This window comes from Pseudophryne corroboree, chromosome 1 (genome assembly GCF_028390025.1).
Source record: "Pseudophryne corroboree isolate aPseCor3 chromosome 1, aPseCor3.hap2, whole genome shotgun sequence".
In the NCBI taxonomy this organism is placed as follows: domain Eukaryota; kingdom Metazoa; phylum Chordata; class Amphibia; order Anura; family Myobatrachidae; genus Pseudophryne; species Pseudophryne corroboree.
This window is the reverse complement of record NC_086444.1, coordinates 200607786-200628894: the sequence shown is the minus strand read 5'-3', so window position 1 is coordinate 200628894 and position 21109 is coordinate 200607786. Positions and strand designations below refer to the sequence as shown.

Below are 21109 nucleotides of genomic sequence, written 5' to 3'. Positions count from 1 at the left end.
GTCAGGGAAGATGATCGTAGCTGTGCTAAATTTAGCACAGCTACGATCAACTCGGAATGACCCCCAGTCTTTCATTTCAGCATCGCTGTTTGTTAGTAGCACTGGCTATTACGGTGTGGCGGCAACCAGTAACTTCAATAATAATACTATACTCTTATGTAACTTTTTGTGTTTTTGTTACGTCCATCTCCTTGTATTGATTGAACGGACTCACAATTTGATGCATTTATTGCTGTAACTTGGGCAAATAATACTTCAATAGAGAGTTCCCTTGCACTGCATTATATATGGAAAAATTAGTATAAGCTGTTACTTCTATACCAGTACAATGTTAATTACTCATGCGTATAAATGTCTATTCCTTTCCAGATAGATGCAACAGAAAGTGAACCAAAGAGTTTTATTTTCATGAGCAAGGATGCAATGACAAATCCAGACAAAATGTTGGTTTTAATCCATGGCAGTGGAGTGGTGAGGGCAGGACAGTGGGCCAGAAGACTTATAATAAACGAGGACTTAAACAGTGGAACACAAATCCCTTACATCAAGAGAGCGATGAAAGTAAGTGACTCATAAAAACATTCATTCTGCAGCAATTCTTAAGGTGTGTACACACTCTGAGATAACTGTGAGCTTTTGACTATATAGTCAAAATCTTAAGGAAAGTTAGTGCATATCTCAAGGTGTTATGGGCCCCTACACACAGTGCGATGTGCCGCCGAGGTACCCGACGGCCGATATGAACGACGGAGGACCCGGGGGTGGGGGTGGTGACGGGGGAAGTGAAGTTTCTTCACTCCCCCCAGCCCCATAGCCCCTCATACTAATGTGGATGATATTATCCATATTGGCTTGCATGCATAAACAAGCGGGCCAGATATCACAAGGAAAGATAGACTGTGCAGGCAAGTCAATCTTGACTATCTAGTGTACTATCTAGTACAAAGTATAGTCAAAATTGGCACTTAGTCAAAATCGTACATAGACAAAATCTCAAGCACAGATGGTCAAAATCTGTGCTCTGGGGGAGTTCAAGGGAAATCGCATAGTCAAAATCAGGCACAGCAAGGATCTCACCGTGTGTCCACACATTTAGAGGTGATGTTTTTTTATTTTGTGTGTGTTTTTATATTTTCACATTGGTAGACTTAAATTATTACAACATAATGTGAAAGGATATTTCCACCCAATATTTACTTTCCATTCATACTGGAGTTAGTCCAATTAGGTACACATTGGGTCCTGTTACATCTGCAGTTCAATTCCAAACTGGCATTGCTTCTTCAGTGAAAATATGTGTTTTTTGTGCAAGCCCCCTGAGCAGGAGAAAAGGTAGGGAAAATCCTTATTTTAGGTAAAAATGTTGGTACACAGTGCAGAACTTCTGATACACCGCTCCTAATGAATAACCATGGACTTGGAGGGGATAACATAACATAATTCTGCCAATAAAGACTTTTCCAGGAGAATTTCTCAAAAAAGCTCAATAATGGGTTAAAGTATGTGGGACAGGTACGTGGAGATGTGGTATTGATGATAGTAAAAGGGTTTTTGAACTTACAAATGATTGTTAAAAAAGTTTGTACAAATCTGTATTAAAACACAGAGATATTGCTTTATAGATATTTTCGTGTACCTCAAAATTGTAGAAACACTTTAATTTGATGAAAAACACTTGATGGCTATCGTTTTTTTTTCACCATTAACAAAAAGTGTAAAAATCAGCCACTTAACATGCTTAAAAAACAGCAATGTTTTCGCTATGGTCACTAAGAGCCTTTTTTTTTTTTTTTTTTTGTCCTGCTATCTCATTTGTCACTTTTGTGAGGGTAAATGGTTTCCCCACTTTTTCACACACTTCTTCCAGGTTGCGCTTTGTAGAAAAGCCACACAACCTCACCGCGGGTACTGCAAACTGGCATTTCTGATTGAATTTGCATTTCTTGGGTGCGTGCATTAGTGAGATGTTTGCAAGGTTCATAGAACACACTCACTTTGGCAAACACGGTCTACAGTGTTACTAACCTGCACTGCCGTGGTCAGTCTCTCTTGTTAGTAGCATAACGAGAGCCTTTCTGTCTGAGATTATGGGTGCATTGTCTTCTCGTTTGGGAGGAAACAACCATCCTAAACTTAAACTGCTTGAGTGAAATCATTTCTCTTAGCACACTGTATTTTGTTTTTCTTAACATTCGATACATAAACCAATTACTTGTCTTTCTGTTGTGTCAATAAGTTTGGGTCTCATTCTCGCTGTAGTGCCCCAGATATACAGTAAATACTAGCAAACAAACGCAAAGGCTGCTTTCTTCATAACGCCTACATTGTGGATGTACAAAATGTCCTTTCACTATGTTCCAGTTAATGTTGATGTAGTGAAATGTTTACTCTTAGTATGTAGATGAATTTACCTTTTGCTTTGTAAAACAAAGCTGAATATGATCTATCAGTTTACTATGCATGTGCACAATTTTACCCTTGTTAAACATGGAAGACTAATAACACCTATACCCCACTGGAATAATGTGTTTTTGTTACTTACAAACTGTGTAGCTCTGAAGCTGCCAGAATACATTTAATTAAGCTTATTGTGTATTTTGTGTTGTTAATGCAAATGTAAAGCACAGTGGGTCCTTTTGGGAGAAAAGTGTTGTATTAATAACTATTATTATTATTATTATTATTATTATTATTATTATTATACAGGGTATATCATATTACACACATGTCAATTTTCACATATATGCCTTGGGTCCTTGTATGGCTTATCTCCACACAGTGTAACCTTTGTAGTGCGACCAACATGTCTGCCTTAGCTGGTATGCTCGTGGATGGGCTGAATTGTGTTAGGACCATACACTCCGAGCGTTAGGTCACTGAAACCACCCTATTTTGTGTCATCTCTTCTGGGTGTGACCTATTCTAATACTACATGGTGCGCCCAACATGGCTGCCTCACCTTGTACCTTTCATGGGTGGACTATATGACCTGTGGAATTTATTACCAAAATGATTCTGAGGGAATTGCAACTGCTGTGTTTACCCATTACCTCTACCTGTCACCCACTACATATTCCTGTGACCCTCTCTGTCCCTTACTGCCTATACCTTCACCCACTGCCTCTCCTTGTCACCCACTTCTCCCTGTCATCCACTGCATGTTCCTTTTGCCCTCTCGGTCACCCACTGCCTATCCCATCATCCACTACCTCTCCTTGTCACCCACTGCATCTTCCTGTTGTTATTTATATCCTGCCACAAGGGTTCCACAGCACCTAACAAAGAACATAAACAATTGAGCAAAACAAGAAAAACAGCGACTTAGAGTTCAAGACAATATAGAACAAACACATGGTATATAAACATTTCTGTATCAGCGGACATGACACTAAAATAAGCATTGGGGTGGTGGAAACCGAGTCTATGTGCCGATGCAAGGAGTATAGAGTAGAAGATGGTCTAAGTAAGAGAAGGAAAAGCACATGAGGGGAGAGGTTCCTGCTTCTGAGAGCTTACATTCTAAAGGGGAGGGGCAGACAGATAAGGGTGACACAGATGGGGATAGTAACATAGTATCTAAGGTTGAAAAAAGACAATTGTCCATCGGGTTCAACCTATTTGTGGTCTCCTATGCACGATTATTTTGTATAAAATTTTGACTGAAGTTGCTGACTGCCGTTCCGATTAACCCCTCTTTTTTATAATAACCATAGTGCGTGACTATGCCCTGTAACCCTGGATATCCTTGTCCATTAGGAATTTATCTAACCCATTCTTAAAGGTGTTGACTGAGTCGGCCATTACAACTCCCTCAGGCAGGGAATTCCAAACACGTATCGTCCTTACCGTAAAAAAACCTTTACGCCGTAATGTGTGGAATCTCCTCTCCTCTAACCTGAGCGAGTGTCCACGAGTTCTCTGTGTTGATCTAACCAAAAACAGGTCCTGCGCAAGATCTGTATATTGTCCCCTTATATATTTGTAAATGTTGATCATGTCCCTTCTTAATCCCCTCTTTTCCAGTGTAAACATGCCTAGTCTTGCAAGCCTTTCCTCGTATTCCAGTGTCTCCATACCCTTAATTAGTTTGGTCGCCCGCCTTTGAACCTTTTCTAGCTCCAGGATATCCTTTTTGTAGTAAGGTGCCCAGAATTGTACACAGTATTCAAGGTGTGGCCTCACAAGTGATTTATATAACGGGAGTATAATATTCTCGTCCCTAGCATCAATTCCCCGTTTTATGCATGCTAATATCTTATTAGCCTTCTTTGCTGCAGTCCTACTTTGGGTACTACTGCTTAGTTTGCTATCTATGAGGACACCTAAGTCCTTTTCGAGTACAGAGTCCCCTAATTTTACCCCATTTAGTAGGTAGGTGTTATTTTTGTTCTTGTTACCACAGTGGATTACCATGCTCACTGTTCCTAGTGGGACAGTGAGCATGGAATAGTGTGTTAGGATAAGAGACAGTTTGAAGTTTTGTAGAGAGGTGGAGAGTCTGAGGGGAAGCGGTAGAGAATTCCATAGATAGGAAGCAGCACATGCAAAAATCTTGGTGGTAGGGGTGGGATAAAGTAATCAATTGGCAGGCGAGACAGCCCTCTTCTGTCACCCTCTGCCTTTCCTGCCACCTACTACCTATCTCATCACCCTCTGCCTCTCCCCGTCACCCTCTGCCTCTCCTTGTCATCTTCTACCTTTCACTGTTACTCTCTGCCTCTCCCCGTCACCCACTGCCTCTTCCTGTCACCCACTCTCTGAGGACGTGCTGGGACACGACTCTGGCAGTTTGGTGTCCCTGTGACTTAGAGGAGACAGCACAGTGTTCTTTTCTCCAACATGATCCTGGCTGTTGCGATGAAGGATTTTTTAGTTTAATGTTGCATTAGCTATTTAGAGCTTCAGAATAGGTGCATATGTGTTTCAGTGTGTGTTTATTTGCATTTGCATGTAAGAATTTAGTGGCAATTTGAAAGAACAGTTTTCAAGAGGTGCCATTTCTTTTATTTGCTCTAGTCACCATCAACCCTAGTGACACCTCTGTCTCCCTCCACGAGATATTGTAATTTTCAAAATGTTATGTATAATAATTGTATGACCTATCAATTCCTATAAACTTTATAGAAACATAGAATTTGATTATGGATACGAACCACTTGGCGTCTCTAGTCTGATCTAAACCAATATAAATGCACACACTTGGGTAACAAAAAAAATTCCCCGGAGCGCTTGAGCCAACCAGTTTATTTTTGGGTTGTGGGAGGAAACAAGAATACCTGGAGAAAACCCACACAAGCAGGGTGAGAATATACAAACTCCACACCGAGCCATGGTGGAAATTGAATCCATGACCTCAGTCCCGTGAGGCAGTTAAGCTAACCATTATACCATCTGTACTACATAAGAGGCCAGTATTCTTATCTAGAAGGACTAAAATTGGTTTGGAAAGTACATCAGATGGCGCAATGCAGCTAGGGTGTTAAAGGCCCAAATGTAAATGTCACCACATTTAAAGCATAGAATAGAACATACAAAATATTTTTGAGCCTCTTTCACACACTAAGCGCAGCAAACAAAGAAATATGGATACTTCCCTTGGTGTTTTGAACATAGAGGGTGTTCCTGTCAAACTTCTTCCGGTTGTTGTCGGATGTATGAGCTCCAGATATGGAAAGTAAAAATATAAAAACAACCAATGTGTAGTATATTCAGGATAACAGAAGTAGTCATTAACACGAGTACTGATGTTGAACTCCGGCGTACCCCACTCGCAAAAAAAGGAGTAAATATGTGCACATCAAGGTATCTTTTCACACCATCAACCATCTAGTGATATATCCATCCACCCTCAAAAATGTAAAACAGAGGTGAATCGTATAGACTGAAGACAGATTGCAAGATGGGAAGCGTACCCCGAAACTCACAGGGAAAATATAGGTGGCAAACATATCAAGGTATCTTTATGGTGAAGTAATTATCAGGCACAGCGTACCCCGACTCACACTCAGTGATGTATGGTAATTCCTATCAAGGTATCTTTACACAATTGGCAACGGTTTCCTTCCTCAGAGACCTTTCCAGGGAAATGGCTTGTACTCTCGGTTTGTCATAAAAACACAAAAAAGCAACCAATGTGTAGTATACTTTAAATACCAACATAATGTTATTATTCCAGGTAACAAACTGAGGCGTACCCCACTCACACAGGTGGGAGTAAATATGTGCGCATCAAGATATCTTTAAACACTCTGTTGTCCGATGACATAACCGTCCACCACCCAAGTGCAAAGCGAAAGTGATCCTTACATAAATGGCTTACAAGAAAGGAGGCGTAAAACTCACAGGAAAGATATAGGTAGCAGACACATCAAGGTATCTTTGAGTTGCAATGATAACCACACATAGCGTACCCGATTCACACTCAGAGATGGAAGGCTGCTCCTATAAAGGTATCTTTAGCCAGTTAGCATTGTTTCCCTTCCTTAAGTCCCCTTCCAGGGTAAAGACATCCAAAATTTATCACAAAAATATATTTATTGGATTGTGCAAAATCCTTACAAAAACTATGACAATAAAAAAGACCGGATCCGAATAAAAAAAAAAGATAAAGATAAAAAGGACAAAGTTCAAATGGTTTAAAATGCAGCTACTCAGGCTCCTGGTAACGATATCAATGCGTTTCGGTCATGTGACCTTTATCAAAATAGATTGGCGTGTGCAGGAGCTGAATATTTATAGTGCAGGTAGCCAATTGTATCGTACCAGGAAGTGACCTCACGTAATTATAATATTTCTGTTTCACAACATTGTTTCACATCAAATGCTCAAGGACTGAATATATATAGCTATAGTAATTTTCATTAAAACACAAATCATTTACACAATATAGTATTACTGGATAAACAAGAGTTCATTCTGCGCCACCCGGAAGTTCATAAAGACGGGGCTGATGGGAAATGTAGTTTGCCCATTGAGTCCTATGTAGTTAGAATCACGGTGCTTCCGGAAATTCGGTCCCACATCACAGCGGAAACAACAGCTCATGCTGGGTTCCATGGAAGATGTAGTCCTAGTAGTTTCTGGACTGGAATTCCTCTATGCCACTGATGTAACATTGAAACGAAGCGCAAGGCATCCTGGGACATGTAGTTATTTTATGTAAGCTTCTACAATGAGATCAGATGTCCGTCCATATACCGTGCTTAATTTTTCAAATAACCGATTAATAAACTTAAGGTGGTATTCCACCGAATTGTCACTCACATAAAGAAACAGACTTTAAATATACACAAATAATTTGAAAACCTATGTATATATATTTTACAAAGTGGATGGAAAAGTTCCAAAAACCACTTTAATTCAAACTCACAGTTTAATCCGTGGGGGCTAAGGGTATTGTAGTTATATATGCAGGTTCTTGCTAGATACCCGCTATGTCCCCATTTCTTAGTGTACCATAGACATGTCTGATCCAAAAAAAACCTGTGATACAATTAATTGAAGAATTATGCTTGTCTTTAAAATGTAGTTTCCAATCCTTTTTTATATTTCTAATGTGTTCCCCCATTCTAACTTTTAGGGGGCGCGATTTCCTACCGATATAGAATAAATCGCATTTACACCTGATGGCATACACGACATTCTTAGTGTTGCATGTTATAAAGTCCCTAATATTTACATCCTTGTCATTAATGGAGACATTAGTGATCTCATTAGTTCCCTCGCTTTTTACATTTTTGCAGCCGATACAACAGCCACACCTATAAAAAAAAAAACCCCTTGGAAATGACTCTTGTAGGATGTAATGGAGCTTGGAGGGCACTAGAAACTAACTTAGTTTTTAGGTTGGGGCTCTGCGGTAAATGTGGACCGGTCTCTCAGGTACGAGAGTCCCGATTATGGGATCTTTTTTCAAGAGTCCCCAATGTTTCTTTAGTATATTTTTTACAATTGATTTATGTTGTATATTGAACTCCGTAATAAAAGCCCATTCAAATTTCTCATCTTTCTTTTTATGCTGTCTATTATTTGTTAGAAGGTTTTTCCCTTCCACTATACTTATTTCATCTCTCGCTTGATTTATTTTATCTTTGTTATACCCACATGTCTCAAAATTTTGGACTAATTCTTTTGCCTGGATTTGAAATGCTACATCATCGCTACAGTTTCTTTTGAGTCTTTTAGATTGGCTCAACGGAATTGAGTTTAGCCAGTTCACATGATGGCAACTGGTGGCTGTAATATAAGTGCCACAATCGGTAGGTGTGGAAAAGGTTTTTGTGTTTATCTTTTGTTCCTGTATCTAAACTGTAATTTCCAAAAAATTAATTGCTTGTATTCTTATCTGTCCATGAAAGCTGGGCAGCAAGGATCCAGCCCTTTTGGGTAGTTGTAAAAGACAGGGGCAGAACTAACACGTAAGCGTCCAGGATGAATTTTCTAAAGGGCTTTCAGATCCCCTAACTGTACAGGGAATTTACGGTCCTACACTTCAAAATATGTCCCATACTGTATATTGGTCTAGAAACCAAACTTACTGCCCACCCCTGAAAGTATGGTACAATCTTTTTCACCATCTTTTGAATGAGAAATCTGATATCTGACATAATTATACTGAAAATAGTTGAGGGCAGGAACAATCCTGCATAAACTGCCTGGGGACCTGCAATGGTATGGTCCATTGCCTGAGGAGAGTCTGAGATGCATCACTCCCTTCCCAAAGTGACTCCTCTCACATTAGTGTCATAACTGATAATTTGTAAGTAAGAGATTCTGGGGGAATTCAAATGCTTTAAAAATCAGTTGGTTGTCTGTTTTTTCCTGTCTATTAGATAGGAAAAAAACAGACCCCCAACTGACTTTTCAAACAATTGACTATCCCCCTCTGTGTTGTTCTCTTATTATTTCTTTAAACTATTTGTATATACTGTGTTTGTCCTTTATTTAAACCTTTTTGTAATTTTGATGCAATGGAGTCATTTTGTACTCCGATTAAAAACTTTAATATTAGCGTGATTTCAGAAGTTCTTTCCATGAACCTCCAGTATATTCCTGTGAGATTGCTAAGGTCTACACAACATATATGTGTGACATTGTTTGTTTGAGTAATAATAATTGTGGTATTGTAGTCATCGGGAGAAAGTAAGGTCTCCAAATTTAACCCATCGTAGTGGCAGCTCGAAATGTGTTATTAACCGTGAGTGCAAATGTGACCATAATCACTGACTGCGCTTTCAAATAGGGGTATCTGAGGACCAACTGATAGTGACACAGGGAAACAGCATTTCCTATATGTTTCCACCTCAGCTTCTGAGAGCTGTAGGATGCAGCCGGTTACATATTCCTGGTAAAATCCTGGTTTCAGAAATTTATAGATGTCTCCAACCTAAGTTCATTGTCCTGTAAAATGCTGTACACCATAGTCTGAATACTTGAGAGGTATAGCTCATTCATTGGTTAGCATGGGCCTGAAACAAGATATCAATGCTGTGTTTTGATTTTTACCATTTAGTCTTAACTTTTACTTTTAAGTAAACCTGTCACCAGGCCTCCAATAGTTTCACAGTTTTCACATTACTAGACGTGAAAACCAATATCCTCAGTGTACCACATAAAAAACGGGGTGGGCTTTGTGCACCAGTGATCCCATTGACCTAAGTGCTTACTCTAATATGCTGTTTGCGCCCTGGTTGCTTTCCCAGTCTGATTCCTCCAAATTGCATAGTAGCAAAGCTATGAGGTATAGACTGGGTTCCTTTATACCACAGTCCACCCTCACAGAGGTGTGCAGATCTGCATAGGGAAAAATGTATGTATTTAGGCGGGTCTGATGCAGAAGTGGACACAAGTGGTACTGGTGCTGCATCTTTAAAACATTACGTTAATGCAGCAGGAGACAGCTTTTATAAAATCATGCCTACTGCCAGCTTCTGAGATTAGCTTCATGCTTACGAAGATGCAGCATTAGATCACCAACAGCAACATCTGTCGTCTACGTAACCCTAAGGTTGCTAAGAATGCCCGCCACAACCAAGCTGCCAAGACAGAATCACTGGCTTCAGCATGCCTCAAGGACTGGACTGACACGCCTCGTTTTCAAAAACTCTCCCCATCCACAAACAATCAAGCGTCGCTGCTACCACAGGAACAGATTTGTAAGCATGCAGTGCTGCACATGCACAGATCTAAAACCATTGGTCAATTGCATCACAGTATCTGGTCCTGAACTAGGCCCTCAATTCTGTGCAGGCAATGTGAGAGCAGTTACAGCTGGCCTGCGTTCAATTCTGCATCGCCCCAATAATTCGAAAGACACTATGGGGTGTGTTTGGGCGAAAAAAACTGGCTTTACCTCAATTTTTTTGCCCGATATTTTTTCTGACAATTCAATTGCAACCCATTTTTACCGCCTGAAGATCCCAGATCCATGTGTTTTTGTGGCCGCGACTGTGAAAAAGGGTCATTAATCAGGGATTTTTTTCCACCTGCTTCCGGACGGGTGAAAAAGAAAATCCCCTACAGTGACGGCTTTCGGGGGTTAACTGGATAGCCCCTGGGGAATTTATTAGCTGTGGTAAATTACTGTGACTAATTGAATCCCCCCCTACAGTATATTGAAAGGCAGTAAAGTATGTTCACATTATTATTGGTCAGTACGGATGGTATAATGGTTAGCATTACTGTGTCATAACACTGAGGTCATGGGTTCAATTCCCACCCTTGGCCCTAACTGTGTGGAGTTTGTATTTTCTTCTTTTACAGTAAATTCTGCAACGGCTACAACATTTTGCTATAAATACAGTCCTGGCAATTATTAATAAAAATAAGTCCCTTCTATTCAACATTCAAATCACTACAGTTACATTAAGAATAACAATCAACCTAACTGAAATACTATGTTAGGTCAGGAACCCATTGCCGTGGTTGTGTCGGAATAAATTTTAATTATATAGATTTAGGTTGTATAGCAAAACAAAAAATACTTTTTTGTGAAATAAAGTTAAGGAAAGGTACAATTTCTGGCATGTAAATACTGTTTTTAGACTGCTGAAGAATTGTAATTACATTTGTCTTAATGCTCTTTCAGGAACGTACTGATTGGGAGCTATTTATGTGGCAGTACGTTTTCACATCTTGGCTCCTTTTGTTAACACTTTTGTTAATTGTTTTTGCAGAATTATAAGCTTTTGTACAGTACGACCTATTGAAGAATGCTGAAGTGATAAAAAACGGGAATTGGGTGGTAAAAGAACCCAGAGGTTAAAAGCGTATTTTTACAGAACTGACAGGTTTTGTAAGCCCACACCAGCCCCCATACAGGAGAGGGAAAACAATAGTCTGACAGCTCCAATGTTCAGCAAGACGCTGTTAACGACAGCTTATTCCTTTATGATTTCAACTCTTGACAGTAGACATGCCAGGTTGTTGCATCGTGGCAGATGTATCATTACCTTTGTGGCCCTGTCATGACTGAAGAGGCAAAGGATGCCCAGTCGCAGTTCTGAAAATCCAATTACTAATTTGAAGTGTAAGCTCTTCTCCTTAACAGGGTATAGGCAGGATATAAATCTGCCCGTGATTGCTCTCTCAGATTTTTCAGCATCTATTCTGGGCTGTGCGTTTGCACAAGCACGCCAGGGAATATTTGGGAATATATCGTTGCCGAGCAGCTGAATAAAAAAATAGCACATCATAGTTGAAGAGGTCACAGAGTTTTGCAGCGAGAGCACATTGCAATCTCTAAATAAGTTCTACACACCTTATCCAACATTTATACTGATCTATCGTGTAATATCTACTTCAAATACACCTGGTAAAAAATGAAATACGTATGAATAATTAAATCTACCTCAACCACAAAAAAATAAGTTTCTGCCAGGCTAAAATGGACTTAACATATCTCTATTACACACATCCTGATGTTCCATTCACTGTGTTGGGTGCCCCAAGGGAATTTGTAGTGAAGGAGGTATGGGTTTTTGAAAGTATATCAAAAGCCTTGGGGCTTATATCTGACCAGAATATCAATGGAACTTAAGATATATTAAAATGAATAAAGAACAAAGTTCCAATGTATCATGGAGAGGTATTAATTTTGAAAGTTAGAATGAGATTCACTTATGCTGGGTGTTGGCCCTTTATAATAATGACCAGAAGGGTCCTAGTTATTCTAGGAAGTAGGGATCTATTGTATAAGGGCTGTATCCTTGTGATTTCCGTCTGAAACAAGCATTTCTCTGACGTCCTAGTGGATGCTGGGAACTCCGTAAGGACCATGGGGAATAGCGGCTCCGCAGGAGACTGGGCACAACTAAAGAAAGCTTTAGGACTACCTGGTGTGCACTGGCTCCTCCCACCATGACCCTCCTCCAGACCTCAGTTAGAATCTTGTGCCCGGCTGAGCTGGATGCACACTAGGGGCTCTCCTGAGCTCCTAGAAAAAGAAAGTTTATTTTAGGTTTTTTATTTTCAGTGAGATCTGCTGGCAACAGACTCACTGCTACGAGGGACTAAGGGGAGAAGAAGCGAACCTACCTGCTTGCAGCTAGCTTGGGCTTCTTAGGCTACTGGACACCATTAGCTCCAGAGGGATCGAACACAGGGCCCGACCTCGATCCTCCGGTCCCGGAGCCGCGCCGCCGTCCCCCTTACAGAGCCAGAAGCAAGAAGATGGTCCGGAAAATCGGCGGCAGAAGACTTCGGTCTTCAACAAGGTAGCGCACAGCACTGCAGCTGTGCGCCATTGCTCCTCATGCACACCTCACACTCCGGTCACTGATGGGTGCAGGGCGCTGGTGGGGGGCGCCCTTAGCAGCAATATTAACACCTTGGCTGGCAAAAATAAGAATTTACTTACCGATAATTCTATTTCTCATAGTCCGTAGTGGATGCTGGGGACTCCGTAAGGACCATGGGGAATAGCGGCTCCGCAGGAGACTGGGCACATCTAAAGAAAGCTTTAGGACTATCTGGTGTGCACTGGCTCCTCCCCCTATGACCCTCCTCCAAGCCTCAGTTAGGATAGTGTGCCCGGACGAGCGTACACAATAAGGAAGGATTTTTGAATCCCGGGTAAGACTCATACCAGCCACACCAATCACACCGTATAACCTGTGATCTGAACCCAGTTAACAGCATGATAACAGAGGAGCCTCTGAAAGATGGCTCACAACAATAATAACCCGATTTTTGTAACAATAACTATGTACAAGTATTGCAGACAATCCGCACTTGGGATGGGCGCCCAGCATCCACTACGGACTATGAGAAATAGAATTATCGGTAAGTAAATTCTTATTTTCTCTAACGTCCTAAGTGGATGCTGGGGACTCCGTAAGGACCATGGGGATTATACCAAAGCTCCCAAACGGGCGGGAGAGTGCGGATGACTCTGCAGCACCAAATGAGAGAACTCCAGGTCCTCCTCAGCCAGGATATCAATTTTGTAGAATTTTACAAACGTATTTGCTCCTGACCAAGTAGCTGCTCGGCAAAGTTGTAAAGCCGAGACCCCTCGCGCAGCCGCCCAAGATGAGCCCACCTTCCTTGTGGAGTGGGCATTTACAGATTTTTGGCTGTGGCAGGCCTGCCACAGAATGTGCAAGCTGAATTGTACTACAAATCCAACGAGCAATAGTCTGCTTAGAAGCAGGAGCACCCAGCTTGTTGGGTGCATACAGGATAAACAGCGAGTCAGATTTCCTGACTCCAGCCGTCCTGGAAACATATATTTTCAGGGCACTGACAACGTCTAGCAACTTGGAGGCCTCCAAGTCCCTAGTAGCCGCAGGCACCACCAATAGGTTGGTTCAGGTGAAACGCTGAAACCACCTTGGGGAGAAACTGAGGACGAGTCCTCAATTCCGCCCTGTCCGAATGGAAAATCAGATAAGGGCTTTTTCAGGATAAAGCCGCCAATTCTGACACGCGCCTGGCCCAGGCCAGGGCCAACAGCATGACCACTTTCCATGTGAGATATTTTAACTCCACAGATTTAAGTGGTTCAAACCAATGTGACTTTTGGAACCCAAAACTACATTGAGATCCCAAAGTGCCACTGGAGGCACAAAAGGAGGCTGTATATGCAGTACCCCTTTTACAAACGTCTGAACTTCAGGGACTGCAGCTAGTTCTTTTTGGAAGAAAATTGACAGGGCCGAAATTTGAACCTTAATGGACCCCAATTTCAGGCCCATAGACACTCCTGTTTGCAGGAAATGTAGGAATCGACCCAGTTGAATTTCCTCCGTCGGGCCTTACTGGCCTCGCACCACGCAACATATTTTCGCCAATTGCGGTGATAATGTTTTTGCGGTTACATCCTTCCTGGCTTTGATCAGGATAGGGATGATTTCATCCGGAATGCCTTTTTTCCTTCAGGATCCGGCGTTCAACCGCCATGCCGTCAAACGCAGCCGCGGTAAGTCTTGGAACAGACAGGGTCCTTGCTGGAGCAGGTCCCTTCTTAGAGGTAGAGGCCACGGATCCTCCGTGAGCATCTCTTGAAGTTCCGGTTACCAAGTCCTTCTTGGCCAATCCGGAACCACGAATATAGTGCTTACTCCTCTCCATCTTATCAATCTCAGTACCTTGGGTATGAGAGGCAGAGGAGGGAACACATACCCTGACTGGTACACCCACGGTGTTACCAGAGCATCTACAGCTTATTGCCTGAGGGTCCCTGGACCTGGCGCAATACCGGTCGAGTTTTTAATCATGTGGAAGACTTCTGGGTGAAGTCCCCACTCTCCCGGGTGGAGGTCGTGCTGAGGAAGTCTGCTTCCCAGTTGTCCACTCCCGGAATGAATACTGCTGACAGTGCTATCACATGATTTTCCGCCCAGCGAAGAATCCTTGCAGCTTCTGCCATTGCCCTCCTGCTTCTTGTGCCATACTGTCTGTTTACGTGGGTGACTGCCGTGATGTTGTCCGACTGGATCAACACCGGCTGACCTTGAAGCAGAGGTCTTGCTAAGCTTAGAGCATTGTAAATGTCCCTTAGCTTCAGGATATTTATGTGAAGTGATGTCTCCAGGCTTGACCATAAGCCCTGGATATTCCTTCCCTGTGTGACTGCTCCCCAGCCTCGCAGGCTGGCATCCGTGGTCACCCGGACCCAGTCCTGAATGCCTAATCTGCGGCCCTCTAGAAGATGAGCACTCTGCAACCACCACAGGAGGGACACCCTTGTCCTTGGTGACAGGGTTATCCGCTGATGCATCTGAAGATGCGACCCGGACCATTTGTCCAGCAGGTCCCACTGGAAAGTTCTTGCGTGGAATCTGCCGAATGGGATTGCTTCGTAGGAAGCCACCATTTTACCCAGAACCCTTGTGCATTGATGCACTGAGACTTGGCTCGGTTTTAGGAGGTTCCTGACCAGCTCGGATAACTCCCTGGCTTTCTCCTCCGGGAGAAACACCTTTTTCTGGACTGTGTCCAGGATCATCCCTAGGAACAGAAGACACGTCGTCGGAACCAGGTGCGATTTTGGAATATTGAGAATCCAATCGTGCTGCCGCCACACTACCTGAGATAGTGCTACACCGACCTCCAACTGTTCCCTGGATCTTACCCTTATCAGGGAATTGTCCAAGTAAGGGATAACTAAAATTCACTTCCTTCGAAGGAATATCATCATTTCGGCCATTACCTTGGTAAAGACCCAGGGTGCCGTGTACCATCCATACGGCAGCGTCTGAACTGATAGTGACAGTTCTGTACCATAAACCTGAGGTACCCTTGGTGAGAAGGGTAAATTTTGACATGAAGGTAAGCATCCTTGATGTCCCGAGACATCATGTAGTCCCCTTCTTCCAGGTTCGCAATCACTGCTCTGAGTGACTCAATCTTGAATTTGAACCTCTGTACGTAAGTGTTCAAAGATTTTAGATTTAGAATCGGTCTCACCGAGCCGTCCGGCTTCGGTACCACAACAGTGTGGAATAATACCCCGTTCCTTGCAGGAGGGGTATCTTGATTATCACCTGCTGGGAATACAGCTTGTGAATGGCTTCCAAAACTGTCTCCCTGTCAGAAGGAGACATCGGTAAAGCCGACTTTAGGAAACGGCGAGGGGGAGACGTCTCGAATTCTAATTTGTACCCCTGAGATATCACCTGAAGGATCCAGGGGTCTACTTGCGAGTGAGCCCACTGCGCGCTGAAATTCATTGAGACGGGCCCCCCACCGTGCCTGATTCTGCTTGTAAAGCCCCAGCGTATACTGAGGGCTTGGCAGAGGCGGGAGAGGGTTTCTGTTCCTGGGAACTGGCTGATTTCTGCAGCCTTTTTCCTCTCCCTCTGTCACGGGGCAGAAATGAGGAACCTTTTGCCCGCTTGTCCACGAAAAGACTGCGCCTGATAATACGGCGTCTTCTCATGTTGAGAGGCGACCTGGGGTACAAACGTGGAATTCCCAGCTGTTGCCGTGGCCACCAGGTCTGAAAGACCGACCCCAAATAACTCCTCCCTTAATAAAGCAATACTTCCAAATGCCGTTTGGAATACGCATCACCTGACCACTGACGTGTCCATAACCCTCTACTGGTAGAAATGGACAACGCGCTTAGACTTGATGCCAGTCGGCAAATATTCCGCTGTGCATCACGCATATATAGAAATGCATCTTTTAAATGCTCTATAGGCAAAAATATACTGTCCCTATCTAGGGTATCAATATTTTCTGTCAGGGAATCCGACCACGCCAACCCAGCACTGCACATCCAGGTTGAGGCGATTGCTGGTCGCAGTATAACACCAGTATGTGTGTAAATACCTTTTAGGATACCCTCCTGCTTTCTATCAGCAGGATCCTTAAGGGCGGCCATCTCAGGCGAAGGTAGAGCCCTTACAAGCGTGTGAGCGCTTTATCCACCCTAGGGGGTGTTTCCCAACGCACCCTAACCTCTGGCGGGAAAGGATATAATGCCAATAACATTTTAGAAATTATCCGTTGTTATCGGGGGAAACCCACGCATCATCACACACCTCATTTAATTTCTCAGATTCAGGAAAACTACAGGTAGTTTTTCCTCACCGAACATAATACCCCTTTTTTGGTGGTACTCGTATTATCAGAAATGTGTAAAACATTTTTCATTGCCTCAATCATGTAACGTGTGGCCCTACTGGAAGTCACATTCGTCTCTTCACCGTCGACACTGGAGTCAGTATCCGTGTCGGCGTCTATATCTGCCATCTGAGGTAACGGGCGCTTTAGAGCCCCTGACGGCCTATGAGACGTCTGGACAGGCACAAGCTGAGTAGCCGGCTGTCTCATGTCAACCACTGTCTTTTATACAGAGCTGACACTGTCACGTAATTCCTTCTAACAGTTCATCCACTCAGGTGTCGACCCCCTAGGGGGTGACATCACTATTACAGGCAATCTGCTCCGTCTCCACATCATTTTTCTCCTCATACATGTCGACACAAACGTACCGACATACAGCACACACACAGGGAATGCTCTGATAGAGGACAGGACCCCACTAGCCCTTTGGGGAGACAGAGGGAGAGTTTGCCAGCACACACCAGAGCGCTATATAAATACAGGGATAACCTTATATAAGTGTTTTTCCCCTTATAGCAGCTGTATAGTTAATACTGCGCCTAATTAGTGCCCCCCTCTCTTTTTTAACCCTTTCTGTAGTGTAGTGACTGCAGGGGAGAGCCAGGGAGCTTCCCTCCAACGGAGCTGTGAGGGAAAATGGCGCCAGTGTGCTGAGGAGATAGGCTCCGCCCCTTTTTCGCGGACTTTTCTCCTGCTTTTTTATGGATTCTGGCAGGGGTTAAATGCATCCATATAGCCCAGGAGCTATATGTGATGCATTTTTTGCCATCCAAGGTGTTTTTATTGCGCCTCAGGGCGCCCCCCCCAGCGCCCTGCACCCTCAGTGACCGAAGTGTGAAGTGTGCTGAGAGCAATGGCGCACAGCTGCAGTGCTGTGCGCTACCTTGTTGAAGACAGGACGTCTTCTGCCGCCGATTTTCCGGACCTCTTCTGCCTTCTGGCTCTGTAAGGGGGCCGGCGGCGCGGCTCTGGGACCCATCCAAGCTGGGCCTGTGATCGTCCCTCTGGAGCTAATGTCCAGTAGCCTAAGAAGCCCAATCCACTCTGCACGCAGGTGAGTTCGCTTCTTCTCCCCTTAGTCCCTCGATGCAGTGAGCCTGTTGCCAGCAGGTCTCACTGAAAATAAAAAACCTAAACTAAAACTTTCACTAAGAAGCTCAGGAGAGCCCCTAGTGTGCACCCTTCTCGTTCGGGCACAGAGATCTAACTGAGGCTTGGAGGAGGGTCATAGGGGGAGGAGCCAGTGCACACCAGATAGTCCTAAAGCTTTCTTTAGATGTGCCCAGTCTCCTGCGGAGCCGCTATTCCCCATGGTCCTTACGGAGTCCCCAGCATCCACTTAGGACGTTAGAGAAATAATCACAATATATAGTCCTAGAGGCTATATATGTGAAAAATACCCCTGCCAGAGATCCATAAAAAAGCGTGAGAAACCCGCCGAAAAAGGGGCGGGGCTATCTCCCTCAGCACACTGGCGCCATTTTCTCTTCACAGTGCAGCTGGAAAACAGCTCCCCAGGCTCTCCCCTGTAGTTTTCAGGCTCAAAGGGTTAAAAAGAGAGGGGGGGCACTAAATTTAGGCGCAAATCTGTGTATTATAGCAGCTATAAGGGAAAAATCACTGTGGGTAGTGTGAATCCCTCCATTATATAGCGCTCTGGTGTGTGCTGGCATACTCTCTCTCTGTCTCCCCAAAGGACTTTGTGGGGCCCTGTCCTCAGTCATAGCATTCCCTGTGTGTGTGCGGTGTGTCGGTACGGCTGTGTCGACATGGTTGATGAGGAGGCTTATGTGGAGGCGGAGCAGATGCCGATAAATGTGATGTCGCCCCCTGTGGGGCCGACACCAGAGTGGATGGATAGGTGGAAGGTATTAACCGACAGTGTCAACTCCTTACATAAATGGCTGGATGACGTAACAGCTGTGGGACAGCCGGCTTCTCAGCCCGCGCCTGCCCAGGCGTCTCAAAGGCCATCAAGGGCTCAAAAACGCCCGCTACCTCAGATGGCAGACACAGATGTCGACACGGAGTCTGACTCCAGTGTCGACGAGGTTGAGACATATACACAATCCATTAAGAACATCCGTTGCATGATCTCGGCAATAAAAATAAATGTGTTACACATTTCTGACATTAACCCAGGTACCACAAAAAAGGGGTTTTATGTTTGGGGAGAAAAAGCAGCCAGTGTTTTGTTTCTCCATCAGATGAGTGAATGAAGTGTGTGAAGAAGCGTGGGTTCCCCCGATAAGAAACTGGTTATTTCTAAAAAGTTACTGATGGCGTACCCTTTCCCGCCAGAGGATAGGTCACGTTGGGAGATATCCCCTAGGGTGGATAAGGCGCTCACACGTTTGTCAAAAAAGGTGGCACTGCCGTCTTAGGATACGGCCACTTTGAAGGAGCCTGCTGATAAAAAGCAGGAGGCTATCCTGAAGTCTGTATATACACACTCAGGTACTATACTGAGACCTGCAATTGCCTCAGCATGGATAGTGCTGCTGCAGCGTGGTCTATTACCCTGTCAGGACAGGGATACTATTTTGCTAACCATAGAGCATATTAAAGACGTTGTCTTATATATGAGGGATGCACAGAGGGATATTTGCCGGCTGGCATCCAGAATTAATGCAATGTCCATTCTGCCAGGAGGGTATTAGGACCCGGCAGTGGACAGGCGATGCTGACTTTAGAAGGCACATGAAGATTCTGCCTTATTAGGGTGAGGAATTGTTTGGGGATGGTCTCTGGGACCTCGTATCCACAGCAACAGCTGGGAAGAAATTTTTTTTACCTCAAGTTACCTCACAGCCTAAGAAAGCACCGTATTATAAGGTACAGTCCTTTCGGCTTCAGAAAAGCAAGCGGGTCAAAGGCGCTTCCCTTCTGCACAGAGACAAGGGAAATGGGAAAAAGCTGCACCAGACAGCCAGTTCCCAGGATCAAAAATCTTCCCCCGCTTCCTCTGAGTCCACCGCATGACGCTGGGGCTCCACAGGTGGAGCCAGGTGCGGTGGGGGCGCGTCTCGGGAACTTCAGCGACCAGTGGGCTTGCTCACAGGTGGATCCCTGGGTTCTGCAAGTAGTATCACAGGGATACAAGCTGGAGTTCGAGGCGACTCCCCTTCGCCGTTACCTCAAATCAGCCTTGCCTGCTGCCCTCGAGGGGTGGTAGTACTGGCGGCAATTCACAAGCTGTACTTCCAGCAGGTGATAATCAAGGTACCCCTCCTTCAACAAGGCCGGGGTTACTATTCCACAATGTTTGTGGTACCGAAACCAGACGGTTCGGTGAGACCCATTCTAAAATTTAAATCCTTGAACACTTATATACGAAGGTTCAAGTTCAAAATGGAATCGCTCAGGGCGGTTATTGCAAGCCTGGACGAAGGGGATTACATGGTATCACTGGACATCAAGGATGCTTACCTGCATGTCCCCATTAACCCTCCTCACCAGGAGTACCTCAAAATTGTGGTACAGGACTGTCATTACCAATTCCAGACGTTGCCGTTGGTCTGTCCCCGGCACCGAGGGTATTTACCAAGGTAATGGCCGAAATGATGATACTCCTTCGAAAAAAGGGAGTTATAATTATCCCGTACTTGGACGATCTCCTTATAAAGGCGAGGTCCATGGAGCAGTTGTTCGTCGGAATAGCACTATCTCGGGAAGTGCTACAACAGCACGGCTGGATTCTGAATAGTCCAAAGTCGCAGCTGGTTCCTACGACGCGTCTACTGTTCCTGGGTATGGTTCTGGACACAGAACAGGAAAAAAGGGTTTCTCCCGGAGGAGAAGGCCATGGAGTTGTCATCTCTAGTTAGAGACCTCCTAATACAAATACAGGTGTCGGTGCATCAATGCACGCGAGTCCTGGGAAAGATGGTAGCTTCTTACGAAGAAATTCCATTCGGCAGGTTCCATGCAAGGATCTTCCAGTGGGATCTGTTGGACAAGTGGTCCGGGTCGCATCTTCAGATGCATCGGCTGATAACTCTGTCTCCAAGAGCCAGGGTGTCGCTGTTGTGGTGGC

The 21109-nt window shown here is 44.2% G+C and overlaps 1 protein-coding gene across 6 annotated transcripts in view; it reads left to right on the top strand.

Moving 5' to 3' along the window:
• ARB2A (ARB2 cotranscriptional regulator A) overlaps positions 1-21109 on the top strand; it is a 792581-nt gene that overhangs the window by 119788 nt on the left and 651684 nt on the right. For all 6 annotated transcript variants that reach the window (XM_063964011.1, XM_063964006.1, XM_063964010.1 and 3 more), the window contains one exon: positions 370-561. In XM_063964011.1, coding sequence (XP_063820081.1) covers positions 370-561 — 192 coding nt within the window. The remainder of the gene's footprint in view (positions 1-369; positions 562-21109) is intronic.